At 57.1% G+C, this 27,440-nt stretch overlaps 1 protein-coding gene across 5 annotated transcripts; it reads left to right on the top strand.

Annotated features, from left to right (window-relative positions):
- Positions 1 to 12,012: 12,012 nt before the first annotated feature.
- On the top strand, positions 12,013 to 25,887 carry LRRC32 (leucine rich repeat containing 32). 5 transcript variants are annotated; one of them, XM_081798882.1, is made up of 4 exons: positions 12,013 to 12,387; positions 17,323 to 17,413; positions 21,914 to 23,863; positions 23,996 to 25,887. In XM_081798882.1, the coding sequence occupies exons 2-3, from the start codon at positions 17,327 to 17,329 to the stop codon at positions 23,816 to 23,818; spliced, it is 1,992 nt and encodes a 663-aa protein (XP_081655008.1). In that variant the 5' UTR covers positions 12,013 to 12,387; positions 17,323 to 17,326; the 3' UTR covers positions 23,819 to 23,863; positions 23,996 to 25,887. The 5 variants fall into 5 exon arrangements, with proteins under 5 accessions (XP_081655008.1, XP_081655011.1, XP_081655007.1 ...); XM_081798881.1 differs by having other exon boundaries at positions 12,016 to 12,387; positions 24,375 to 25,887; XM_081798884.1 differs by lacking the exon at positions 12,013 to 12,387 and adding an exon at positions 12,483 to 12,830 and having other exon boundaries at positions 24,375 to 25,887.
- Positions 25,888 to 27,440: the final 1,553 nt, after the last annotated feature.

Raw genomic sequence — 27,440 nt, 5'->3', positions numbered from 1 at the left:
CGTTCTGGCCATGACAGACTGCTCTCCCCCAAGCCCCGAATGATGCCACATCTTAGTCTTGCCGTTTCTCTACCTACACGTCTTTATCCTTTTTTCCAGATTTGGCGGACTCCCAAACATCATTCAAAGCCCACCTAGAAACTACCTCTTCCTGAAACCCTTTCTCAAACCGCCCCCTATATGGAATCAGTAATTGCATGCCTGACCCTCACTGGATGGCAGGAGCTGTATCTAGTTCATTCCTTTAGCCCAAAGCCCAGGAGGAGGTGTGCAGTGGGAAACTGAATGGATGAACTAACAGACTAAAGAACTAGCTAGCCCAGAGTCTTCCAGCGAACAGTCTCCCCTCTGCAATGCCAGTTCCTAGTTTCTCCTCTGCTCTTCTCTGTGTTGGGCTTGCTTAGTCAAATGCTTAGCTGGGACCCTGCAGGCCAGGTATGGGCAGTGTGTCAGCCCATGGCTTCCCTTGGCTGCCCTGTCTCTCCTCACCCCCACCCCTCCTGCGGCTATGGATGCTCTCACCTCCACCCCTGCACTAGCGTGGGTAGTCTTCCCTAGCCCCTTGCTTCCCACCCCTTCTGGGCAACTCCTCCTCACCCTCCACACCTCTGTTCCCCTGCTGCCTCCTCCAGGAAGCCTTCCCTGAAATCCTTGCTTCACCCCTGCATACTGCAGGAGGGGCACCTCCTCTGGCCCCCAGTCCCCCAGCCCCCCTGTCCCTCCCTGTCCCTGCAGACTGGGGGCTTCCTAATGGCAGGGCTGGGTCTAAGCCCTCTTTCTGTGACCCCAGTAGGAGAAGAACTATAATAGGGCAGGGGAGGTGGAGGAGGCCGCTATGGTGGCAGGTGAACCTCACTTTGAGGAAATCCACCTGCACGAAGATCCAGGTTTGCTCAAAGACTGTTTGAACTGAGTCTACGCTCTACTAGGGGGGTGAAGTGATGTAGAGCAGGATGAAAGGGCCACACGTTACTGAACATGCGGTGTGTGTGTTGTGTCAGAGAGCTGGTCTTGTAGCCCTAGGCAGGGGGTGTCATCATCCCCACGGCCACTGTGTTCACCTGGGGCTGCGGGACGTCTAAGCCTGGGCTCTTTCCGGAGGGTCAGCCATGCCCCTCTCGTCCCAGCTCCAGCCCTGCACTCGCATAAGCCATTCCTGCTGGGAGCTTCAGTCTCCCTACTGGGATGTGGACAGGGTGGACTGAATCTTCAAGGTCCTTTTCCAGTTTCAGGGTGTCCTTGAGACTCTTCAGAAGTCCACTAGGGGGCAGGCAAGCTGTTCCAGAGAGAAGCAGGAGCCCCTCGGGCCACCCCAGGATTCCCTGCCCCTCCCCAGCCCCAGGCTCCAGGGGCTGACTGTCCAGCCAGAAAAGGAGGTGGGGCCCCACCTCACAGAGGAGTCCTGCTGGGGGCTCTCTCTGATGAGTGAGGAACAGTGAGAGGACAGCAGGTCTCAGTGTCCTTTCCCCATCTAAAAAGCCTGGTCCAAGTTGGCTTAGTCAGAGTTTTGTCCAGTCTCCAGACATTTGCACTCCTATTGAATAACACCTAGCTGACGTTCACATGGCCCCCAAACCTTCCCCTGGGAGGCAGGTGTAGTGGTCCCCATGCGTGGGCAGGAGAATGAAGCTCTTGTTGGCAGTTCTCTTCCATTGCTGACTTAGATCTCCTTCTGGGCTCCAGGCCCAACATCTGGCTGCCTGCTGGGCATCACCCCAGTAAGGCACAGATCACCTGACTGTGCTCTGCCTGGTCACCTGGTCAGAAGCAGGAGTGATCACCCTCCCTCCCCTGTCGTTCCCATGACTCTCTCCCCAACCCCCATCCCCACCATCAATCCCCAAGTCTGTCCCACCCACTACACCGGCCTCTGCCTTTGTCCAGACCCCACTACTGAGGTACTCGGTGATGGCATCGACCTCCGGGCCACTCTCCTGCCTCCATTCCCTATTGGCCCACGCCATTCCCGGTCTACCTGCAGCATGGACCTTGCCGTGTCACCTTCCTACATAGCATGTTCCCACCGCTGATGGCCAGAGCTCTTCACCAGGGAGCTCCTGCCAATGGATCCTTCCCACTGACTCCTCTGGTGCCCAGCCCTTTCCTTGCCTAGCCCCACCTTGTCCTCTCAAATTGCTCAGACCCTCAGTTTCAACCTAGAGGATTGCTATTATGAGGCATTCTTATTAGTAGTTTTAATAACCTCCTAATATCTGGACTCAGTGGCCTGGAGGCTAGGTGACCATGGTGTCCAAATCCCAAATCCTAGCTTGAGGAACATCACAATATCCACTTGGCCCATCTCCCAATTTGCATCAGGTGCATGGCCCTGATGGGGAAAGATAGGCTGTGGGGGCAGTCTGTGTTTTCCCTCTGTGTCCACCTGGAGCCCACAAGCAGCACTTTGACTTAGCCCTAAAACGAGACCCAACTTCCCAGTGCATCGTGAGAAGTGGAGAGTTTGCTGGAGATCTCCCGGGAGCCAGAGAAGCGATCACATCACTGCGTCATACAGTTGGGCTTCGTGGACCCCTCCCAGCCCCTCAGGTCTCCCTCCAGCCCCCTCCCTCTCAGAGCCACCGCCCCTCCTTTCCCCCATGCCCCCCTTGCCTCCCAAGCACCCTATGGTCCCAAAGCAACCAGCACCCAGCCTCCGCATCCTGCTTCATTGGTAGCTACCCGAAGAGCAATTATAAAATTGATCAAAGGCCTAGGAGCCTTTTATTTATTTATTTATTTATTTATTTATTTATTTATTTATTTATTTGAGAGAGAGAGAATGAGAGAGAGCACATGAGACGGGGGAGGGTCAGAGGGAGAAGCAGACTCCCTGCCGAGCAGGGAGCCTGATGCGGGACTCGATCCAGGGACTCCAGGATCATGACCTGAGCCGAAGGCAGTCGCTTAACCAACTGAGCCACCCAGGCGCCCCCCTAGGAGCCTTTTAAAGGGCCGAATCAGGCTCACCTGCCTGTGGGGAGCCCATAGGAGGGTCTTCATCCCACTGAAAAGAAGGAACCGATATGGACGGAATACCTGGGCTTTAAGCCTCACCACGATCATGCCAGGTAGACATTATTCTCCCCTTATTTTCGATGAAGCTCTTGAGACTCAGTCCAAGGTTACCCAGGAAGCCAACGGCAGAGCCAGACCTCGACTCCAAAGCCCCCACTGCGTGCGCCATCCTACCTGCCCTGTTGGCCACGGCTACACACTACATGGAAAAAGCTGACGCGGCCACAGGGATGGCCTCAACTGCCAGTGACAGGGTGGGACCAGCCAAAGGAAATGGGGTGAGCTCTGGGGTGAGGTCCAGAGGAGCAGGAAGGTGAGGCTGGGCCCCGGGTGAAGCCAAGACCAGCAGCCAGGTGTCCGGATGGCGGATGGAGATGCTGAGTGGGCAGACATCGGAGTGTGTTGCGGACAGAGGTCAAAGTCTGTGTCTGCGGTGTAGTGGGGCGGCGGGAGAACGAAATAGCGAGGGCGCCAATGGACTCTGGCCATCCAGAAGCCTTTGCGGGGCCTTCCAGGCACTGGGCAAGATGTCTTCAAGGCAGGCAACCCTAGGGAGGGTGGTTCTCTGGTGACTCTAAACATAGAGTAGCACAGAGACAGAAGGGGAAGGTGGCGGTGGGAAGATCAGGAGAGAGTGGGGGGCAGGGAGAGCGGGAGTGTGGCAGAGATCACCGAGCACAGTTGGGCGACAGCAGGAAAGGAACCTCTGGAGGATGTATGTGGGTGCGTGATACGGAATCTGGTCCCTGTGAGTAGTGAAAGAGACAGGAAAATGGGAAATGTGACATGGGCTTGGACCCCCAGGGCCATCAAAGTGTTTTAAGCTGGGAGTGACCTGGTCAAATCTGTGTTTTGGAGAGACTCCATCTGGCCGCCACGTGGAGGATGAATGGCTGGATGGATGAACAGGAAAGGGAGACCCCGGGGCAGGAAGGTCTCCTGGAGGGAGGGCGAGGAGAGAAACAAGCCAGGCCGAAGGCAGAGGGAGACCCAGGAGCTTCCACATTTAAAGAGCGGATGGAGGAGGAGGAGGAGGAAGAAGAGGAGGGGCCAGAGAAGGGTCCGGGAGGAGGTGCTAGAGAGGTGACATTGGAGCCAGGACAGGGCGTCACAGGGTGGCTGCCAAGGGGAGAGGGTGATTTGGGAAGGAGGGAGTGGGCAGCTGTGAAGCAGCCAAGTGACCAAGGGACCAAGGGAGCTGGCGATGAGCTGGTTGGACTGAGGAGACTGGAGACAAGTGGAGGAAGAAGGGAGACATGTAGGGGGGGAAAGGGGGGGATGGATACAGCAAGGGCAAGGCTCGCCTGGAGACAAAAGGACGGGGCAGTAGCTGGAGGGGACGTGGGTCGGCCTGTGAGGGGTTTGGGAGATAGGGGAGTGTCCACGCTGAGGGGAGAGGCTGCAGGGAGAGGGGCTGCCCAGGTCTCCTGAGAGATGGCCTCTGCCAGAGGGAAGCAGAGCCCGGCCCCCAGGACGCCCGGTGGGCCCTGACGCGAGCAGCGGGGAGGGCGGTTTCAGGGGTCTGGATCAGGCCTCAAACCCAGGTCTCCTGCCGCCAGCATACAGAGGAGAAGGAGAGCAAGCAGGCAGAAGTCACACAGCCCAGAAGAGGCCAGAGAACAGCAGTCTGTAAGGCTGAATACCCATTCCCAAGCTTCCAGACCTAGTGAGAGGGGCTGGCTTTTTGGGGCCAGGGCCAGGCAGCCAGTGCTTAGGAGACAGGATCCAGCCCTCTGCCTCCTGCAGCCCCAGCCCGGCTTCTAAGCTCCCGGTCTCCTGAGCTCCCAGCACCCCACTGGGATGAAGCACAGGCTCCCTGGGAGGCCACGGCCGTCTGTCAAGCTGTGTCCTTTCCCTTCTTCCCTTTCACACCCCAGGAAATCGGCCACTTGACTCGCGTATGACCCACTTTGGAGAAAATCGGAGTCATAAGCAATGTGAGCTCACAGCCTAGTTCCCGTACGCATGTGCACATGTGCGCTGGGTCTGGGAGCCTGGGGATTTTAAGTCTTTGCCGCGTATATGGGATAGGAGTGTGTTTGTGGGCAACGTATGTGGTGCGTTTGTGACTGGTGTTTGCAGAGGAGATATATATACACTGTGTGCTCATCATGTATGCTCAAGGAGTATGTTTGGGATGCGTGCTGCCTGTGTAGTGTTAACACGAGAGCCGAATTGTGAGGGGGTGTGTATCTGTGTGTTGTGACCATGTGACTTTCGAGGGTGTCTCTCTGGAATGTTTGCAACGTCTGTGGGCAGTGTGTACCTGTGGGTAATGTTTGTGTAAGGGTGACGCGTGTTGTTTTCATGAGTTGGGGCCCTGTGTGTCCTGTATGGTCTGTGAGGGGATATACGAAGGCCGTGGGGGGGGGCGGGGCGTATGCTTTTGCAGGTGCACTGTGTCTATGGGGGGAGCCTGTGGGTGTGAGGGGATGTCACAGGGGGAGGCGGGACAGCCCAACACTGCAGAGAGGGCCAGAGTTCTGGCTTCCTCGCTGCCATCTCCGGGCTGTGTGACATGAGCTAGTACTGCCCCCCTCCAGCCTCAGATTTCCCTCAAAGTCCAGTACTTGAGGTATTCTAGAAAGGCCTTCTGGTCATGAGGAAGGCAGTGTGGTAGGACAGGAAGGGGTCACAGTGGCCTGTGCCAAAGAAGATGGTCCTAGTAAGAGCTGGCTCTGCCCAGCCCTCCGCCCGCTGGCCCATGCTCCAGAGGCCCCACCTGTCCCCCTGCAGAGTAGGAACGCTGCCCACTCTCATTGCCCCCGGGGGCAGCCACAGATACACGTTAGACAGGCCCCCTCCCCACACCTTCCAAGCACAGCCAGGGCAAACTTCACAAATCACTTCACTCCTTCCCCGAACGAAACCAGCATGAAGAAGATAGAACTGCTGCCAAAGAAAAAAAAAAAAGCAAACAATAACCAGCCAGAAATCATAAGCAGTGCCATCGACTGGATGAATGCCACGGGCAGGCAGGCACTGACACAAAGGAGCTCACTCTTCAAACAGCCCTAGTTGTCCATCACTGCTCCACTTCACAGAGACAGAATGTGTTCAGAGAGGGGAGGCCACCGGCCCAAAGTCACACAGCAGTGGGCAGCACACCGGTGCGGGCGCCCTCTGCTATCTGGGCTGCTTCTCTCCCTCGGCTTTGCCCTCCTCAGGACACTCCTCCTCCCACCCAAGAGGGCAGAAAATACAACGTTACACACAAGGGGCACTGTGGTAAATTTAAAGAGGTTTAGAACAAGTGCTCTTTCGGCTAATTAATGTTCCAACCAGTGACAACACGTTAGGGTGTTAAATGGGTCGGGGATGGAGCCCTGCTGCCTGGACTCATCCGTACTGGCTGTGCAAGCTTGAGTTAATCACTTAACCTCTCTGGGTTTCCTCGTATATCATCTATATAAAATGGAGGAAATGACAGTAATAATAACAACAACAATAATAATAATACGATAATATTTACCTCACTGGGTGTCGTAGGATTAAACGGGTTACAACACGAAAGCTGCCTGGGCCAGCCCATCCCCTTCCCAGCTGGAAAGTATACAGACACCTCACGCTGGTCTCAGAATTTCACTCATGGGGAGAAAGACTCATAATCCTGGTAGCCATAGCTTCCCATTCCCTGCCTTCATCTGGGCAGCTCCGTGAGGAGGGGCTGTGGTCACCTCCGTCTCACAGAGGATGAAGGCCGCCCCTCACCCTCACAGGGGCGGCGCTTCTCCACGAGCGGCCTGCCGACGGGCACCACCAGCGCCACCGGGGGTTTGCACGAGCTGAAGCTTCTGGGCCCCACCTGGGACCTACTGAACCAGAGCCTCAAGGGTACCCGGCAGTCTGTTTTATCAAGCCCTCCGGGATTCTGATCGTCTGCACAATTTGAGAGGAGCTAGGCGAGGCCTCTGAAGAGCTGGTGCTGTGAACCCCGGAGTACCTCATGTGGGGCAAGTCAAAGAAAGTGGGGTGGGGAAGGGGAATCACCGCCTCAGCACCCTCTTGGGGCCTTGCATCTGCTCTTTTCTTGGAGTGGAAGTAGAAGGGGCGAGCAGGATTCTCTGAAACTTCAGGAGGTGATCTTTAACTGTGGGGGTCACCTGAGTACGTGCGAGCCAGTTTCTGGAAGCTTGGGGCTTTGACCCCCTTCCCAGGCGAAGACAGGAGCCCAGAGCCTGCTGGGAGCTCAGCACAGCGGGGAACCTGACTTTCGGAAGGGACCTCCAGGGAAACCCTGGATGCAGGGTACGCCCACCATGGGATGCCTTCCCTGGGCCACAGCCCTTCCCCTCACGGGAGCCGGGCCTTGTCTGAGGAGCCCAGGGCCCACCTCAGCCCTGGGCCCACTGCACCTATAGCACTTGGGTCCCTCTACCTCAGCCGCTCCCAGTCATGGTCTCCTATCACTGGGTGCTTTATCTGCCAACAACAGGTCCCTTCAGTCAACCGGAGAGTCACAGCCTCTCAGGTGAGCAAGACGACATCAATAATCATACTGACCCAACAACCCGTACGCCACTCGGCTTTCCACAGTATCATCTCAACACCTCAACGGTGAGGTGGCAGAATGACGGTCCCAAGTACACAGATGAGAAACTGAGACTACCAGGAGAGAATGACTTGCTCGAGGCGGGCCAGCTCGGCCGCCCGGCCTCTACTTCACGCTGTCCTCAGGGGCACTCATGTGCCTGCTGTCTCCCCCTGGGCTTCGCTCTTGGACGTGACTCCTCACGACATCGTGGACTATAACCCGAGCCCACACCAATAACTCTGGATCAGCAAAGGTTACATGGGGTTCAACCTTCAAATGGTTAAAATGGAAGAGAAAGTTATGTGGCTCAAAGGGACAAACCTTCAAGTTCCCAGCAGCCTGGGTGCTGCAGAGACCTGTGGTTTCATGGTCCACAGCGCAGCCCAGTCAAGCTCTGGAGACACTTCTGATCCTGCCTGCGTGTTTCGCCCAGTCTCGACTTTTCTCATCTACCATCCCCCCTCTCCCCTGGGGCCTCCCGGAGCCTGCAGACTCCTCAGAACTAGTTCTCGATGACCAGGCTCAGAGCCCGGAGCCTCCTGTGCGGCTGAGGAGGGGTACACAGGGCCTCGCCTTCCCCTGCATTGGTCTCGGGCCCCCACTGAGAACAGAAAACTTACCAAGCTAGTCCCTGGCCATGCGTGAGGGCCTTGGAGTCTGAGGACTCAGATGGAAATGGTTGCTGTGCCCTTTTCTGTCGTGTGACTATGGGCAAGTCGCTCCATCCCTCTGAGTCTCGGTCTTTCTTTTGTGAGAGGGGGCAACAACAGTCCCCACCTCATCGGATGGCCGTGAGGAGGAGAGAGTTCCAGTGTAGTACCTAGCCCCGGGCCTGGTCTTGCAAGCCCTCATTACTTCCATTTAACACATCAGCTATTTCTCAGAGCAAGGGACACACCTCTTGCCCCCTTATAAGTGCTTATTTCCCAAGCACCCAACGTGGGCTTTTGGCTCACAAACTCCCTCCAGCTGACATCCAGCAACATTTGCTTTCCTCTCCTACCGTGACTCCAGGACTTGGCCCACAGCTGGCACGGTCTGAACCCAGTTGCCCTAGGAAGCAAAGGGGGGGTTGGCGGTAAAAGAACTGGGGAACCCAGGGTTCTGCCCCAGAAGGCAGGGCCCCAGGAGGGGCTGATAAGGGACTTCCTGACTCCCAGGTGCCCACAGAGGCGCTAGGCAGGGGCAGGCAGTGAGGACGGCCATGTCCTTGCACTGAGATCTGGCCTGGGAGTAGAGAGACCGGGGTTCAATTCCTGACTCCAAAGCTGTGTGACTCAGGCCAGTTACTTAACCTCGCTGAACCTGTTGCCTAGTCAGTAATTGATACTAAAGACAGCTAACTGAAAGGCTCTTTGTGGTTGTTTTTATCCTGATTTGCCACATGAGATGAAAGACTGGCCCACAGTGGGGGTTCAGCAAAGAGCAGTGGAAACCAAATTGAGGGCCCAAGGTGCCATGGTCCTTTCCACTTCAGTTTTACAGTTACATGGGGACAGCAAGGCCCAGGGGTTTAGAGACTTGCCCAAGGTCACACAGGATGTGCACATCACTGCCTTCCTGGGCCATCCTGTGTGGTCTCAGGGGCCACTCACTCTTACTTGAGACTTTTGGGTTTCATCTTGGCCTGAGGTAAAGCCCTCCCAGGGAGCCTTGAGCCCAACTTGGTGCCTGAGACGGTCTTCTCAGTTAAAGGTGGTAGTCCTAAGGACACAGGAAAAGACGCATCTACTATCTTCACTGACAGAGGGATGAGGGAATGGAAGCATTTTCACAAAAATACCAACCCAGTCCAGACGGAGCTGCCCATTGATGGAACTCCCCATTCCTGGAGGTGCGCGAGCTGGGACTAATCAACACTGGATGGCAAGCTGGCCTTGGTGGCCTTTTAAAGAAAGCCACCGCCCCCCCCCCCCCCACATGGCTGCCAGGCAACCCTGACCCTGCTCAGTTCCAACCTCTCCCCCTCCTTCAGATCAAGCTCAGACTCCCGGACTCGGCCTTCGAGGCCTCTGGACTCAATCATCCTATGTTCTCATCTGCCTCCCATCTGGTCTGGGAGCTCCACAAGGGTAGGTCCCAGATGCTTTTATTCCTCAGCTTTCTGGGGCCCATCAGGGAAGGGAGGTCATGTTTACTGAGCAAGTACCACAGGCCAGACCTCTGCCCAGGTACCTTACACACACGGTTGCATTTGATTCTTTACAGCAAGCCACGACGTCAGATGATATTATTAGCCTCACTTTGCAGATCCTCAAACTGAGGTCAGAAAAATTAAGCAACTTGCCAAAAGTCACATAGCAACATGAGTGCTGAAGAAGTGAAAGGACGAAGGAAGGGGTGCTGAGCACGTGGTGTTCTTGGCTTTTAGTCCCCCGTCCCCAGGGGCACCCACAGCAGGTAGCCACACTTGGTTGCCCATCTATCTCCAAATCTTGGGGAGCCCCATCCGGACACTGAGTGAGGTGGAACTCCATGAACTAACTAACCACAACCACAGCCTTTGGGGGTATGTGGGAGGCAGACCGCTGTCCCCCAGCCTGTCACAGCTCCAGCCCTGCCCTACCCCCAGACCAGCCAAAGCTCTGTGCCAGCCCAGTGATTCTGCTTGGCAGCAGCTCAGGGAAAGATGAGCTGGCACTCAGCCGGCCTGGGCCTGGATGTGGCGGGAGCAGGTCGCATGGGAGACCCCGGGAGATGCCTGCCTCTGGCACAGCCGTGCTCTGCCCATGCTGCAGAGACGCTGTGCAGCACTTTCTGGACATCTGGCCCCTTGCACAAGGATCTGGACAAGGAAGCCAGCAGGCTACAGCAGAGGTATCACCAATAAAAACAGCAACCAGTTACCTAACATCCGCTGGGTCCAGGCCCCAGGCTGGCTTCCCTGTACTCTGCTGGCTTCCACCAACCTCAAGAAATAGCTGCTATCGGGGCGCCTGGGTGGCTCAGTTGGTTAAGCGACTGCCTTCGGCTCAGGTCATGATCCTGGAGTCCCTGGATCGAGTCCCGCATCGGACTCCCTGCTCAGCGGGGGGTCTGCTTCTCCCTCTGACCCTCCCCCCTCTCATGTGCTCTCTCTCTAATAAATAAATAAAATCTTTAAAAAAAAAAAAAAAAAGAAGTAGCTGCTATCTTCTTCACTTTAGAGGCAGGGAAACAGAGGTTCCATTCGACCAGAAGAGCTCTAGGGTCCAGAGAGAGGGTTGGGGTGACCAGCTGGGACCTCCATGAGCATAAATCTGAGGCCTCCAGTGGCTGAGAGGGACGAGGGAGGTTTGGACATCCTTCCCTATTCTGCACCCTTTCCTACCCACACCTTCATTGCAGTTCAGGCCCCTCCTTAGGGAAGACTTCCCTGATCTCCTCCGCTGAGGCTAGGTTAGGCCCTGGGCCCCCTGCTATCACACTTTATCCTCTCTGGACTGTCCCCACCTGCGCAGGCCTGTCCCCAACGTGAGCCAGATGGGAGGAAGTAAAGATGGCAGCCACCTAGGGATTCAGGGATCCCAGCTTCTAAGCCCAGCTTTACCCTGATTTACCATGAGGCTTTGGGGGGTCACTTTCCCATCTGTAAAATGGGGCACCCCGTGTCACTGTCAGGGCTGGGAAGAGAAACATTCTATCCTTGGAACCAGGGCCCAGAGGATGGCCATGACCTTTCTCTCCCAGGTACCCCCACCCTGGGGTCAACACCTAGCAGGGCAGAGTACCTGTGATTTGGGAGGGCCAAGGCATCTGGGAGAGGGGGTGGCTTTGGGGGAAGATGTGCCTCAACCTTTAATGCAAAAGACAAGAATACAACCATACTACTTTCCCTCGACACTTTAAACCTACCTAAGCAAGATGGTGCCTGAAAAGAGCATCCAGATCAGCCTGGGCTTAGCTTTGTGGGCTCAAATACCCGCTCTTACAGGCTGTGCGACTTTGGATGTGCCGTGCAACCTTTCTGAGACTCAGTTTCCCTAAATATAAATGGGGACCTTACTAGTCCCAGACAACTGGTTTTTATTGATATTCGCTGTCCCATCCCTAGCCTCACTTTCTCCATCTGAAAACTGGGGACTTTGATGGTACCATTTCACAGGACTGCCTAAGGGTCCGGGAGATGAAGGAGGAAGGGCAGCGCGGATAGGAGAGAGCACAATCAGAGAGGGGAAGGGACCTGCCTGGACTCGTCAGAGGGGATGGCCGCGGTGTGGGGAACCCCCTCTGTGGCCGCCCCAGGGCCAGAGAAGGGTCATTTCCTTCCGCGTTCAGCCCCGCCGTCACCTCTCCTGTTTGCTCACCCTAAGTGCGGCGGCGCCGGCAACGGGAAAACGGGGCCAGGCCGGATTTCCTCTGCGGACCTGCGGGCTCCTAGAGCTCCCCCCGCCCCACTCCCGCCCCTCCGGACCCCGCGGGGCCACGAGCTGCACGTGCGGCGGTCCGGGCGGCCTCGCCCGCCCCGCGCTTCCTTAGCGACCCCCCTCCCTCCCGGCCCTTTCATCCCGCCCCCTGCCACCCCGCCCCTTCCCAGCCGGGGTTCCCGCGGAAAGATGCTTCAACCCCTCGCGCGTTCCGGAGAAACCGAGTCACGCGGGGGCGCGCCGGCCGGGCGCTAGGACCCCGCAGCTTGGCCGAGGGGGGGGGCGTGGTGGGGCGGGTCGGCGGGAGAGGTATTTAAATTGGAGCCCGAGCCGCCCCCTCGCGGGTCGGGTTCCCGTGGGGCAGTGGAGCAGCCGTGGGCCTCCGCGGGCCGTGACCCCGGGGTCTGGCGCGGGGTGGGGCCGTGGGGGGGCAGGCTTGCGCAAGATGTGCCGGGGCTGCGCGGGAGAGGAGCGGCGGCCGCGCTGAGCCAGGTAGGAGCAGCCCCGCGGGCGAGGCTGCCGGCCCCTCGGGGAACCGACTGGCCCGCGCCCCTGGAGAGCGCGGGGTGCGGCCGGGCCATCCCGATGCCCCCCCTCCGCCCCCCAGTAGGCCCCTCCCGCCGCCGCCCCCACTCCCCGCGCGGAGCCAAGCGGGACCCTGTCTCAGCTGATCTTTCCCGCGAAGGGAGAGGCCGGCGTTCCTATTTGACAGATGGGAAAACAGCGGCCAAAAGGCCGGCACTTACTTGCCTGGGAACTCACAGCTAGTCAAGGGCGGATCAGGATTTGAATCCAAGTCTCCTACTGCCCTCGGACTCAGGCGGGCCGGCGCTTTCCATCCCACCGCACCAAATAGCTTGCCCATCTCTGGGTGGGGACTGGGAGGGCACCCACCTCTCCCTGAGGGGTTCTGAAGCCGGCCTTCTTCATGAATGGTAAGATGTGAGGGACCCCCACCCCCACCCGAGCTGCCTGAAATTCCGCCATCACAGCTACATTCCTTTGGGTTAAGGTCTAATTCCCCCGTGGGATGCACATGTCTCCAGAATGGGACTTGCCCTTAGTGATTCACTGCTTGGTATGAACGTCCACAGCAGCTCTCCCAGGACCCTACTGTGCTGGTGACTGGGGCTGAGAGGAGGGAGAGGAGCACCCCAGAGCCCAGCCCTGTGAGCTTGTCTGTTTATGTGTATAGGGGTGGGGGTGGGGGTCTTTGGAGGTGGTTAAGGAGGGAGATCTCGCCTGGTGTAGTGGAGGCAGACAGACCAGATTCTGACTCCATCTGCTATTCACTGCCTGTGTGACTTTGGGTAAGTCACCTCTCTGAGCCTTGTTTTCCTCCTGGGCACAATAAGAGTAGTTCTATAGAGGAGGGAGCAGGCAGCTCAGCACCTAATGGAGAAAACACAGCATTTGGGTCATGTAGACCCGGGCTAACCCCCACCCCCTAAATGCTTATGAACTATGGGCTAAGTCACTTTCTGAGCCTCAGTTTTCTCATCCGTAAAATGGAAATTATGGTAACCCCCTTATTGCATTGTGACTTCAATAAGATAATACAGATCAAGTGCTTAGAACAGTGTCTAATGCCCTGAAATAGTAGGGACAGGCTTATGATAATAGTATAATAGGCATTGCCTTCCCCTATCCCCCCACTATTTCTCTCTCTCTCTCTCTCTCTCTCTCTCACACACACACACACACACACACACACACACACACGGATATTCTCTGGCATTTGGGAGGCCAGTCAGAGTCCTAAAATGTCTCCTGCCTTCTCTTGCCTAGGCTACTAGTCGGCAGGCCTGGGGCCTCCCTCCTCAGCGTGCCTCACCTGGGCCGTTCGGCCCTCCGGGTCATTGTCCACGATGTGTCCAGGACACCTTCACAGCCACTCTCAGCTCCATCATCACAGTGGCTGGGGGAAGCCAGTGGCAGAACAGCCACCAGGCGACCTGCTGCACAGATGGGACACTGAGGCACAAGGAGCACAGAAGCAGTAGTGTCTGAATGTAAGCCTGGGTCTAAGTGACCACAGTCCTCCCTCTTGAAAGTGAGTGGCCCTCACGGGCCGCACAGCGAGTTGGGGACACTACTGAAGGGGGCCCGCAGATGAGATGCCAGGGCAGAGGTCCACGGGCTCCGGGGACTTCTGCTGGATGCACAGGTGCCCACCTTCGGGGTAGGGTGAAATTTGACAGGCGGAAGAGGGGCGTAGTGAGGGCTCCTTTGAGCAGCCCTGCCTTCAGGTTCAGAACCAATCCAGGTCCTTCCTTGTCCTGACCTCACAGCCCCCTGAAGTAGAGCTTCTACCCCTCACTTTGCCATTTGTTCAATAGATGTTTGGTGAGCACCACTTAATAGACCCCTGTTCTCATAGAATCAGAAATAAATGACCAGGAGGGGCTCCTGAGTGGCTCAGTTGGTTAAGCATCTGCCTTCGGCTCAGGTCATGATCCCAGAGTCCTGGGATCAAACATCCTGGGGTCCTGGGATCAAGCACCACATCCGGCTCCCTGCTCAGCGGGGAGTCTGCTTGTTCTTCTCCCTCTGCCCGTCCCCCTGCTCCTTCTCTCTCTCTCTCTTTCAAATAAATAAATAAAATCTTAAAAAAAAAAAAAAAAGAAAGAAATTAGCAGGAAGTGATCAATGCAAGGAAACAAAATGTGTGGGAATCTGGGGGATAGCATTCCAGGCCCTGAGGCAGGAATGCACTTGCTATGTTTGAGGAATAGTGAAAAAGCTAGAATTTGGTAAGGGCAGGACAAATGGTAGATGTGGTCAGGGAGGAGATTGTGTAAAGCCTGGATTTCATTGGAGGTTCTCAAGAGTGAGACCCATGCTCTGATATATGATTTGAAGACGTCACTCTGGCTGTGTGTGGAGGACAACCTGAAGGGGGTCAGGGTGGAAGCAGGTGTTGCTGCTTTCGAGACCCAGGGTTGTGGTGGTGCCTCAGTGTGGGGCAGCGATGCAGGAAGGAGGTAGCAGACTCAGGGTCTGTTTTTCAGGCAGAACAGACAGAACCTGCTGATGGGGGGGCAGGAGTATGGCAGGGAGATGAAGACAGAGTCAAGAAGGACTGCTCTTGCCAGTGTCACCTTGTGTCAGTTCTCAGTGCCTCCCTGGCCTGCCCGGTGGTGTAGATAGTGAGTCCTCTTTGCCCTGGGGTGCCTCCCTTAGGAGCCGGGGTCAGAGGAACGAACCACGGAGTGCTCAGGTGCTGTGCTCACTTGAAGCTCAGTGTCTGTGGGAACCTGGAAGATGAGCTACCCAGACTTGGGGAATCAGAGAAGGCTTCCTGGAGGAAGCGATATCTAAGCTGAGACCCAGAGGATGAGGAGGCATTCAGCACGAGAGGGCGTAGGAAGTGAAGGCTTGGGGCGATGCAAAGGTGCTCACAGAACTGAAGGAAATAGAGGCTGCCAGAAGCCAGAGTGGGAGAGGGGAGACAGTCAGCCATGAAGCTGGGGGAAAGAGCTGGGGTGGGCAGGCACACTCCCCAAGGAGTATAAAGGTCCCACTGGAGGTTTCCATTCAATTCTGAATACACTAGCTTTCAAATGGGTTATGATGTTCTGCTTCTTAAACAGCAGAACCAAATTTCCTATGAACGCAGGAGGTGAGAGAAGAGCAGCTGTGGGGGGGGGGCAGGGGGCCCATGGCCCCGAGCTGAACCCAGGGAATGGGGTTGAAAAGACACCACTGTGGTCCAGGCGTGTGTGGACCAGGAAAAGCCTCAGAGTAACCATCTTAATTTAAAATTCATCACCAGGACACTAGGGGATTCCAACAGTCAAAGACTCAGTCCTCAAAGATCCTATAGATGCCTCTTCTTCTAAAGCACCCTTCAGAGTTGCAATTCCGCACTCATTTATCGAGCACCTGCGGGTGACGTTCTAGAGTAGAGGTTAAGGGTAAAGATGGCGTGGGCCTGCCACTAGTGAGCTGTGTGATTTTGGTCATGTTACTTGATCTCTCTGAGCCTCAGTTTCCCCATCTGCAAAATGGGAATGGTAATCATAGAACCAAGTCCTTAAATTACTGTAAGGATTAAGTGAGTTAATACCTTGAAGTATGGAGAAGAGTGCCTGGTGCATAATAAGGGCTCTGTAAAGGTACTTTCATACAATGCATCTCATTTGATGTTTACCAAAACTTAGCAAAGTTGGCATTAATCTCAAAAGAGGAAACTGAGGCTCAGAGAGGTGAAGTGACTTGTACAGGTCCCATAGCAGGTAAGTGGAGGGAAAGAGAGAGCAGTCAGTTATGGGTGACTGAGTCCAGTGCTCTTGGAGGGCTTTATGTGTCCTTCCTCGTGAACACTCTGTATGCATCTGGTCACTTCTGTGCATTTATTTGTGACCCCAGTTCCCAGCACAGAGCCAGACTTGAGGAAGCATTCAGTTAAGGTGTGAAAGAGAGAAAGAGAGAGAGACAGAGAGAGAGAGAAAGGGAGGGAGGAAGGAAGGGAGGAAGGAAGGAAAGAAGAAAGGAAGGAAGGAAGAAAGAAAGAAAGAAAGAAAGAAAGAAAAGGAGAAGGAAAGAGAAAAGAAAGAGAAAAGAAAGAAAGAAAGAAAGAAAGAAAAGAAAGAAAGAAAGAAAGAAAGAAAGAAAGAAAGAGACTTGATGTGTACTCCTAGCACTTGGGCCAAGTCCTCAGTAAGTGAGCCCCTCGCAGCACTGGGCTTTGACTTTGCGGTTCCCCTCAACGCCACCTTGGTTGTACATAGAGAGAACACCAGCAGGCCCGAGTGGCCCCCTGCGCTGGTGGTAACTTCAGTGAAAGTAAAGGGCCTGGAGCCTGCTCCTGGGGAAGTCCGCAGCAACAGTGCTGGGGGCAGGGCAGGCCTCCTGGCGGGGCTTCCTGTCAGGGCTCCAGGCCCAGCCTTCAAACAATGGCAGGGACTCCAGAATCAGAAAATCAAAAGAAAAAGGGCAAAATAAAAGTCTAGGGGTGGGGAGATTGAGGAATTCCGTTTGGGGCTTAAGAAACTAAGATGGGGGACCTGCTTAGGACCTGGGTGGAAATGCAGTCAGAGGCCTAGCTCCCCACCTGACCCCACCACAGCCCTGAGCTTGGCTCCAGGCAGCCCTTAGAGTCCCTCTGTCTCCCGCTCACCCCCTGCAGGCAGTCTTCCCTCAGGTAGGGTCTTTTGAAACCCTGATCTGACCAAGTCACCCACCTGCTTCAAAACTCTTGCTGCCTGGGGTGACAGCCTAGCTCCTTGGCCTGGCACGAGAGGTCCTTTGTGGTCAGCTGCAGACCCCAGCATCCACGGTCATTCACGGCACCTTTGGTCCAGCTCTAGCTGTGATCTGGGGCTCGCTGAAGGCAGGCACGGGCAGGATGGGAGCGATGGGGGCTGGTAGAGGAAAGGAGCCAGGGGTCTTACAATGTTTCCCTTTCCTCCCCACCCTCTGCAGAGCCATGAGCCACCAGATCCTGCTGCTCCTGGCCGTGCTGACCCAGGGCCTGGCCACCTCCCAACAGGGAGACAAGGTGCCCTGTGAGATGGTAAGAAGCCCTGCCCAGGCGGGATAAGCCCCCCAGGGTGTCCTACTGCCCCAGCCCACAAGCCAGAAGTCAGGGGAGTTAGAAGAGGAAAGGGAACACATTTAACGCATTTAACCCTTGCATTTCATGAGTACCTACTAGGATGTTTAAATACTTGATGTACTCTTCATCCTGTCAGTAAGTACCATTATTCCCATTTTATAGAGTTGGAAACTGCAGTTTAGAGAGGTTAGACGACTTGTTCAAGGGCATTCAACTAGGACCAGTGGGGCTGAGATTGGACTCTATTTCCCCCAGCTGCCCCTGCAGGGCAGTGGACCCTCGGGGTGATCTAGAATATATGTATGTGTGGGGAACTTGGGGTGGTCTAGCCGGGTCCCTCATGGCCAAATCCCCTTTCCTAATAGGTCCTTGACTTTGGCCCGTCTGCTGCTTCCCTGATGGGATGCCTCTCACTCATTGCTACCCAGATCAAATCCTGCCTCCTCCAGAGAGCCCTGCCCGACCCCACCCAGGCTGATCTGGTTCTGTGTGCCATTTTCTGGACTCTCATACTGAGCACATGGGGTAGTTGGTGAATGGGTCCAAGCCTGTTTCACTTGGTAGACCAAGAACTTCTTCAGGGCAGGGACAAGGTTTGATTTCCTTTTGTCCCTTTTTCTTACCCTTGGCCAGGGGGACTAGCCCTGAAGTCACTGGGACCCTGCAGGATACAGGGAAAAGGGACCATGTAGGTCCCCTTAAAAGGCTGGGCAGTCACTGAGGTCAAGGCGGGAGTGGGGCTGGGGAAGCGACAGGCCCTCCAGCAGCCCCACTTGGAGCCGGGACTGGAAGCTTCTGACACAGGGGGGGCAGCTGCCTCTGGGAGTGCTGAGAGGCAGGGGCCTGCAGCCCTTCCCTGGGGTTGGCCGTGCCCTGCTGTTACCACGTCCCTTCTTGCTCCTCAGAGCCCTTCTGAGATTCCCAGATCCCAGAATAATCAGCAGAGGAGGCCTCAGACATTCCCAAATGCAGCGCCACATTCTGCCTGGGGAGAGAGGCTCAGAGAGGTGAAGGGCCCGGACCAGCCCACAGGCAGAGGGAGGCTGGGTGAGCTTTGGATTCCGGGTGGATGATAGGCAGGAAAGCACTTTCTGAACTACTGTGGAAGATCAGTACAGGGATTATGATCATTTTCAAAATAGTAAAAAGAAATTGCCACACACTAAGGGCTCGTGAGGTGCCCCACCACACTGAAGGCTTTCTCTCCTTTTATCCTGCAAAGAACTCCTCTTTTCAGCGGAGGAAACCAAGGCTCAGAGAAGAGATGTGACACACCAGGGTCATACAGACAGGAAGTCCCAGAGCTAGGACATGAGCCCAGCTCTCCCGAGCCTATGCTGGCCACTGCCGGTACTTCTTTCTACCCTGTTGCCCTTCTATGCACAGAAGGCCAAATGGAGTTGGGTGGCAAGTCCTCTTCCTTCCTTAAAAAAAAAAAAAAATGGGGGCAGTGGCATCCTGGCATCCCAGAGAGAGTGAGTAGCAAGTTGTCAAGGGTAGCTCTGAACTTGGCTATGTCTGTCATGCTGGAGGCTCCGAGCTCAGGGAGCCGTGGGTGCCTTTAGAAAGAGTTCTGAGAGCGGCCCTGGCCTTCAAGCTTCCTTCTGGATGGGCAGCCCGGTGTTGCCCTGCCGACCAGCGGCCCCCACTGGGCCTCGTGGGCACCAGAGTAGAAAGCAAGTCTTAGGCCCTGGGCTTGGCCAGCTTTGTGTCCTGGCTCAGCTCTCAGGGGCTGGTGTCTTGGGAGCCTTTGATATGCGGAGATGAAACGGGGTGTGGGGTCTCGTGGATCCCAGTCCAGTGCCCCCCACACAGCAGATGCTCAGCAAATGCTGGCTGGTGCTATTTACCGTGTAGAAGGAGTCAGCCTGGGTCCTCGGCTGGCACCAATAGGAAAAGGAACTTGGCTGGTACTCTGGAGCCTCTGACTAATCTGGGGGAAGCTCACCCCGGGGTTCAGCAGGGTAACTAATACGTGCCGGGATTAAACGAGGCCAGGGCTCTGTGCACTCAGCCACGGAGCCTTCCACAGAGCTGGTGCTCCTTGACAGGTGGTCCTGCTATTCCTTTTGCTGTTTCTTCCTTCAGTCAGGATGGTCCAGGGAGCTGAGGAGAGGGAAGAGGAGGCCATGCCCCGTGGCCTGAGCTGGTGGAGAGGTTGTGAGGGAGGAAGCCAAGAGCCAGGCAGGGCTGGCAAGGTGGCCGGGCTAGGCTTGTGGTTTAGAGGGGAGCTCAGGTGCAGCGGTATCCATGGGCCTCTGAGGCCTCGAGGAAGCTGCTTGGTTGGAGGTGGTAGGGCCAAGTCCCTGGACTACCAGGAGCGGGAAGAGTCACCCAGGTGCCTGATGAAGGCAGTTCTGTCCCCCTCCCCTCCCCCGCACTCCCCTCGGAGCTCTGGGGAGGAAGCCAAGAGCTGGGCCAGGCAGGGAGCACCCCCAGGCTGGTGTTCCTGCTTGGGGGGGGCCCTCCGCCACTCATTGTGACCTTGCACAGGTCACTGCCATCTTCAGGTTCTGCCTCCCCATCAGGGAAGTGGGGGAGCCAGAGTCTTTTTACTCTAATGGTCAGTTAGAAGACATGGATTGTCTCTTTTCTTTCCTTTCAGAGAGGTGATTGATTCAATCTCTGAGTCCTTTACTAAGCCAGTGATGTCCGTGACTCTTTCATTCATTAAAAAAATGTACTGAGCACCTTTTGTGGGCCAGGTCCAAGGTATCCACACCAATCACACCAATCCCTGTTAGCTCTGAGCTCCCTGCCTGGCAGGACCCACATAGACTGTCACAATCAGAGGCCAAAGCTATGAGAGAGGGAGCACCGGGGTGGTGAGAGCCCGGAGGAGGCCCCACCTGCCCGGCTCAGTACACCAAACACCAAGTACACCAAACACATCTGGGGAGGGGGAGGGATGACCAGTGCAGGGAACAGCAGGGAGGAGGCCCAGAGGTAGGTGTGCGAGGGCACAGAGGGCAGTGGTCAGGTGTGGTCACTGCACATGAGCTGGGCTGGAGTGGGTTGGGAGTGGGTTGGGTGGAGAGAGGACAGGTCAGCAAGAGCCACAAACAGCCTTGAACCCTGCTGAATGTCCTGGGTTTTGCCTGGGAGGGGTGGAAGCAGAGAGTAGCACAGAGGGAAGGCTTTCTTTTAGCCGTTGCCAGGCATTAGGCAGGTGGAGGGGTCAGAAGGGGCCGGTGGATGTAGAAAGCCCAGGGCGGGAGTGGGCCTGAGCTGGGTGGTTGGGGAAGTCAGACCCTTTCCTGAGAAAGGCTGGATTCCTGGGGTCTTTGAAAAGGTGAGAGGGAGACTATATTTGCACAGAAAAAAAATCAGGCTCTGGAAGGCACATGTGCTTAGAAGAATGAAGTTGGCCTTTGGTTGTGAACAGATATGGGTTCAAACCCCAGCTCTGCTGCTCCTCAGCTGGGTGACCCCGGAGCCCCCCCCACCCTCTCTGAGCTTGGGTTTCTGAACAGAGGGGTGATCATATTTGATGTGCTAGCTCTTGTGAGGCTCCAGGGAGACCATGGGCCTGAACGTGCTAAATAAAATGTAAAACGCTGAGTGGGTGCTGGGGAAGGGTGCTGCTTTCTGGATAAGTAGCCCGGAGTGGTAATGGGACTTGGTGAGGCTTACATAGCAAAACCATAGTCTTGTCACCCAAGAATGTGGGTTGGGACCCTGGCCATCTTTCCCCCAGCTTCCTACCCCCACTCCCATCTCCAGGGGCCAATCTGGACCAGGCCATGGAGGGCCAGGCCACTGATGGAGGTGGGGCAGGTGGAAGCAGCAGAAAGGAGGTCTCAGCTGGGGGTCCGTGGCGAGAAAGGCAGGCACCGGGACCCGGAGCTCTGCCCCATGGAATGAGGGCTGGAATGAGGGCTGAGGGTAGGAGGCCAAAATAAAAACCGGTGAGAGGAGTGCAAATTGCATTTTGGAAACATTTCTCCCCAAATGGTTTCTGGTGTAACAGCCGCTGGGTAAATTTAACTATCTGGGCCCATAAAAGGAACCCAGGATGTGACCCAGGAGGCCCGAGGTTCCAGCTCGACCCTGCTGTTCACTGGCTTGGGGTCCCTACAGGCGATATATGGCTCAATTTCCTGTGAAATGGAATAATAGTCAGTATAGGGTGTTTTGTGAGTTCGTTTGTCTTCATATCTGTCTTTTCTGTGTCTGTGTATCCATCAAACTTCCTTAAGTCCCTCTCTGATGCCCCGCACAGTACTGAGTGCCAGAGATGGGGGCAGGGAGCAAGATAGGGATCGTCCAGATGTGGGAGGATTGGGCTGCGGGGGGAGAAATGTGGAGCACCTTGGGAGCCAGAGGAGAAGCCTAGCTAAGCCTGGCTGGGGTTGGGGAGGGGCTTGAGGCATCCTTCCTAGAAGGTGTGTCTGGTTCCACCCCGTGCTGTACCCACTCAGTCCCACTGCTCTCCCTGTCCTCCCCAACCCACCCCAGGTCGACAAGCAGGTCTCGTGCCAGGGTCTTGGCCTGCTCCACGTCCCCTCGATGCTCCCACGGGACATCGAGGCCCTCGACCTATCTGGAAACCAGCTGCGGAGCATCCTGGCCTCACCCCTGGGCTTCTACGTGGCCCTTCGACACCTGGACCTGAGCACCAACGAGATCAGCTTCATCCAGACAGGTGTCTTCCAGGCCCTGCCCCACCTGGAGCACCTCAACCTGGCCCGTAACCGCCTGGCAGCGGGCACCATGCTGAGCACCCCTGGTCTGGGCCCCCTGCCTCGTGTGACATCTCTGGACCTGTCGGGGAACAGCCTGTACAGTGGCCTGGTGGAGCGGCTGCTGGGGGAGGCGCCCGCCCTGCGCGCCCTCTCGCTGGCCGAGAACAGCCTGACCCGCCTGGCCCGCCATACCTTCTGGGGCACGCCTGCGCTCGAGCGGCTCGACCTGCACAGCAACGTGCTCATGGACATCGAGGACGGTGCTTTCGAGGCCCTGCCCCACCTGGCCCACCTGAATCTCTCCAGGAACTCCCTCACCTGCATCTCCGACTTCAGCCTCCAGCAGCTGCGAGTACTTGACCTGAGCTGCAACAGTATTGAGGCCTTTCAGACGGCCCCCGAGCCCCGGGCCGAGTATCAGCTGGCCTGGCTCGACCTGCGGGAGAACAAACTGCTCCACTTCCCCGACTTGGCCGCGCTCCCGAGCCTCATCTACCTGAACGTGTCCAACAACCTCATCCGGCTCCCTGCAGGGCCACCCCAGGGCGGCGAGGGCATCCACGCACCTTCTGAGGGCTGGTCGGCCTTGCCCTTCTCGAACCCCAGCCGGAACGCCAGCAGCCACCCCCTCTCCCAGCTCCTGAATCTGGATTTGAGCTACAATGAGATCGAGCTGGTCCCCGAGGGCTTTCTGGAGCCCCTGACCTCCCTTCGCTTCCTGAATCTCAGTCGGAACTGCCTGCGAGGCTTTGCGGTGCTGCGCGCCGGCTTCCTGCCTTGCCTCGTGCACCTGGACGTGAGCCACAACGCGCTGGTGACGCTCGCGCTGGCCTCCAGAGCGCTGGGGTCCCTGCGGACGCTGCTCCTCCAGGACAACGCCCTGCAGGACCTGCCCCCGTACACTTTTGCTGGCCTGGCCAGTCTGCAGAGGCTGAACCTTCAGGGAAACCGGGTCAGGCCTTGTGGGGGCCCGGGGGAGCCTGGAGCCCTGGGGTGTGTGGCCTTCTCTGGCCTCTCCTCCCTCCGCATCCTGAACCTGGTGGACAACGAGATGGAGCGGCTGCGGGCGGGGGCCTTCCTCCACACGCCGCTTACCGAGCTGGACCTCTCTGCGAACCCCGGGCTGGACGTGGTCACAGGGGCCCTGGCAGGCCTGGAGGCCTCCTTGGAGGTCCTGGCCCTGCAAGGCAACGGGCTGGCCGTCTTGCAAGTGGACCTGCCCTGCTTCAGCTGCCTTAAGCGTCTCAACCTTGCCGAGAACCGCCTGAGCCGTCTGCCCGCCTGGACGCAGGCCGTGTCCCTGGAGGTACTGGACCTGAGGAACAACAGCTTCAGCCTCCTGCCCGGCAGCGCCATGGGTGGCCTGGAGCCCAGCCTCCGGCGCCTCTACCTGCAGGGCAATCCGCTGAGCTGCTGCGGGAATGGCTGGCTGGCCGCCCAGCTGCACCAAGGCCGTGTGGACGTGGACGGCACCCAGGACCTGACCTGCCGCTTCGGCTCCCAGGAGGAGGTGGCCCTGAGCCACGTGCGCCCCGAGGACTGTGAGAAGGGGGGGCTCAAGAACGTCAACCTCATCATCATCCTCACCTTTGCGCTGGTCTCAGCCATCCTCCTCACCACCCTGGCCACCTGTTGCTGTGTCCGCCGGCAGAAGTTCGGCCAGCAGTACAAAGCCTAGAGAAGCCGGGGGCGGCAGAACGGTGCAGCCGGGAGACCTGCCCAGGTGAGCCGGGCAGCTGGAGCACAGCGGGGGGTGGGGACTGACCCAAGGTCACACGGGGAGCCCGGGTCGGGGCACGCTGGTCTCTACATCCCAGCCCAGGGCTCCTTTCCTCATGTGCTGCTGTCCTGGTAGGCGACCCACTTCCCAGGCCACACGTGTGGTCCGGCTGTGGAGGCCAGAAGTTGGCCAGTTTCAGGAGTGACAGAGAGCAAGGTCGACCTGCCCGATCAGCAAATCTCGGCCAGGCATCTGTTTTGTGCCCCATCCTGCTCCGGTGGAGGAGACACACCCCTGCCCTGAAGCAGCTCCGAGTCCTGGGGGGGAGGGGGTCGCGAAGCCACGCAGTGACCGCGCAGAGTGGAAGGCCAGGGCTCCGGGACGCTGCAGCCCCAGCTGGCGCGGAGAGTCCTGCCCCGCCAGGGCCAGAGCGCAGCAGGGGCGAGACCAGGGACACTTGTCTGAGACGTGTCCAAGCGGACTGTGTGTCACATCTTCCCATACTGACTTTCAGCTTCTCTGGCGCACGAAGAGCTTGTGAGCGGAAGAGCAGCCATGTGAGTGGGTCCTGGATCCGGCTATGGGGCTGCAGCAGTTCCTGCGGAGCCTGGGCTTCTGGCCCCAGGGCCGACCATTCCACTTCCTGCTCCAAACTAGCTCTTTCCCTGCCCAGCACTCTCGGGGTGCGCATACTCACCCCAGTACTGCTCTAGGCCCCCAACTCCCTACGCAGGCGCCCTGGTCGTCCCCAGTGCCCCCACCCTGGCTGGTGAGCCAGGAGTTAGAACCTTAGGTACCCGGTTCTGTTTTGCCCCAGGCTTGCCGGCAGCGGGAACAGGTCTGCCTCTTCAGGACAGCCCTCTGAGGTGGGGATTAACCATTTTACAAGAACTCCAGAACTCTCCCCTCAGGGTCCTGCAGCTAAGAAATGCCAGACCTGAGATTCAGGCTCAAATCCGCCTGTCTCCCCGGCCTGACCTTTGCCACTGCGGGGGCAGTCGGCTGTTAGGTGGACAGGAAATGGCCCCATATCGAGGGAGCAGGGCCTGGGAGCATCCCGTGCCGCAATCCCCACCCACTCCTCTCCCTCCTCTCTCCTGGGCAGGCAGACACAGGCTGCCTCCTTCTCTGCCTGTTTCCCCTATTCCCTCGTTTGCAGACTGGTGTGTGTTCACCTTTTGCTCTTGCGTTCCCTCTTCCTCCATTGAGCACAGCCTGGAGTTTGAGACCGGGGAATCCAACCTCCCCATTGCACAGATAGGGAAACTGAGGCTGAGGAAGAGCCTGGCACTTGCTCAGAGCTTCACAAGCCAGTGGTAAAGCCCGTGACCCAAGTGGATTCAGACCTCATTGGGGGTGTGAAGGGGATTTGGGGGCTGGACCTGAGTGATTTCCTTCTCTCCCAGCTGTCCTATCACAAGATAACGCTGGCTCCAAACGCTTTCGGGTCCTCGTCATGCAGGGACTTTTTCCCCCCTACCAAAGTGGGTAGAAAAGCCCATCTAGATATAACCCCCTATTCCCCATGCCCTTGGAATCATGGGCTGTCCAGGAAGCCCTGGGGCCAGCCCAAGACCCTCTGTTGTTGTCTTCACTATCTTACCCATACTTGGCCCGTGGTCTGGCTCATGATGGTGCTTGGTAAAGTGTGAGACAATGAAAACACCCTTCTCTCTGCCCCGTTTTATAGACAAGAAAACTGAGGCCCAGAGAGGGTCAAGCACTCAGGGAGTCAGTGGCAGAGCCGGGGCTAGAAGCTGGTGTCCTGGCCTCAGCCTGGGGCCCTGGTGGCATGTGGGACAGCCAGGTGGACCCAGTCCTGGTTGGAATCACAACCACAGGTGCTCACTGCCCAGAACACTCTTCCCCAGGCCTGGAGGGCAAGGTGTGGGCCCCTTCAGGCCTGATTTTTGAAAACACTACACAATGCTGCTCTCACCTCAAGGAGCCAGGCCGCAATTCCCGCCTGGGGACCAGCTCTTTGTATAACCCACATGAATGTATTAAAATATAATTTTGGAGAAACAGTGTGGCCTGCCAGCTTCCTCCTTGCCGCGGATCACTGGCATCACTGCGTCCACTTGGGCTCCCTCTACTTCCATCCCGGTCTTTGAATGCTCATGGAGAACCCCATTGAGGGGAGACTGAGGCTCTGGGTCCTCACCACCCTGGACCGTGGGGCCTCAGCCCTCATTCCCCTGCCACACCTCTGACCCTCACACTCAACGGGTCCTGACCCCACCCAGCCCTTCCTTCTTGGGTAGCTCCTGTTCTCACCTTCTCTCTGTGCTCAGCCCCCTGCCTCATGGTAGAAGCCGTGCTATCTGTCTTGCCCACCCTCTGGGGCCTCCCTCTGCAGCCTCTCTTCTCTCTTCACGTCTTCCTTTCACACCGTGGCTGTGCTGAAGTCTTGCCTACCTGAAAAATAGTAAAAAGACCCTTAAACCACTTTCCCTTTCCTCCTCCTTACTTGCTGGTGAAGTAGCCCCCTCCTCCTCCCCTCCATTCTCAACCCACCCCACGTGCCTTTGCCCTCCCTTCCCTGCACACTGCCCTGGCTGAGGTCACCAAGGATATCCTTTGCTGAACTCTGTGTTCTTTCCAGACTGGACCTCCTTGACCCCTCAGCTGCGGGGGTCTCTCACCCCATCCTCCCTGTCCCCCATGCCCTCCCCTCGGCACACTCTCCTTGGCATCTAGGCACCCCCGCCCCACTGGTTTCCATCTTGCTCTCAGACTGCTCCTTTTCGGACTCTGCTATGTGCTCATCTTCCTCAAGGCATCTGAGTGGTGATCACCAGGACTCTGTCCCAGGCCCTCTTCCCTCAGGAATGTCATCACCCTCATTGTCGTAACCACTCCATCGCTCTGATGATGCCCATATCTCTGTCTCCAACCCCAGCCAGCCCTGAGCATCCAGCTCTGATACCTGATACCCAGAGGCCTCCCCAGCTGGAGAGCTAAAGGTCTCCCAGGGGCCAGAGAATTGAGCAAGTGGTCAGGCTGCAGTTCAAGACTGACCTTGAAGAAGAGCATGCCTGGTTTCTGGAAGGGAACTGGAGGGTGACGGTGTGGGCTGTGAGGTCTGGGTGAAGGGACAAGAGCCACCTCACCTGTGGTGGGGGTGGGGGGCGGGTGAGCGCCTCTGAGGTGGGGTCACGAGGGCAGGGAGTTCCCCCACCCACCAATTTGCAGACCCCTGTGCCTATCCTCCTGTGGCCCTGTCTCCCCTTCTCAGCTGCCTGGCACCCAGACATTACCCCCTTTGTGGGTGCCTATCTTCTCTTCCCTGCCTCCTCTCCCACAGGTTCCAGCTCAGTAATGCTCCACCTCCTCTAGCCCCAAACATCGTGGAGATTTCTCCAAGGCAGCTTCTCCGGGCTCTGACCTCTCACCTCCAGTTCCTACTCCAAAGGAAAATTTTAAATGCCTATTTCATAGATGGGGCTGGGGGTGAGAAGGCACGTGACTCAGTGGCCTGGCCCACAGTAGGTGCTCAGTGAAGGCCTAAGGGAAGGCAACAGCATGGCCGAGCTCAGCCCAGGACCTCCACACCAGCTGGAGCCTACCAGGTCCCTGA

Source organism: Leptonychotes weddellii, chromosome 11, assembly GCF_054177405.1.
Source record: "Leptonychotes weddellii isolate Sample4059 chromosome 11, ASM5417740v2, whole genome shotgun sequence".
Taxonomy (NCBI): Eukaryota; Metazoa; Chordata; class Mammalia; order Carnivora; family Phocidae; genus Leptonychotes; species Leptonychotes weddellii.
Note: the sequence above shows the minus strand (reverse complement) of the source record. Positions and strands in the feature narration are given on the sequence as shown.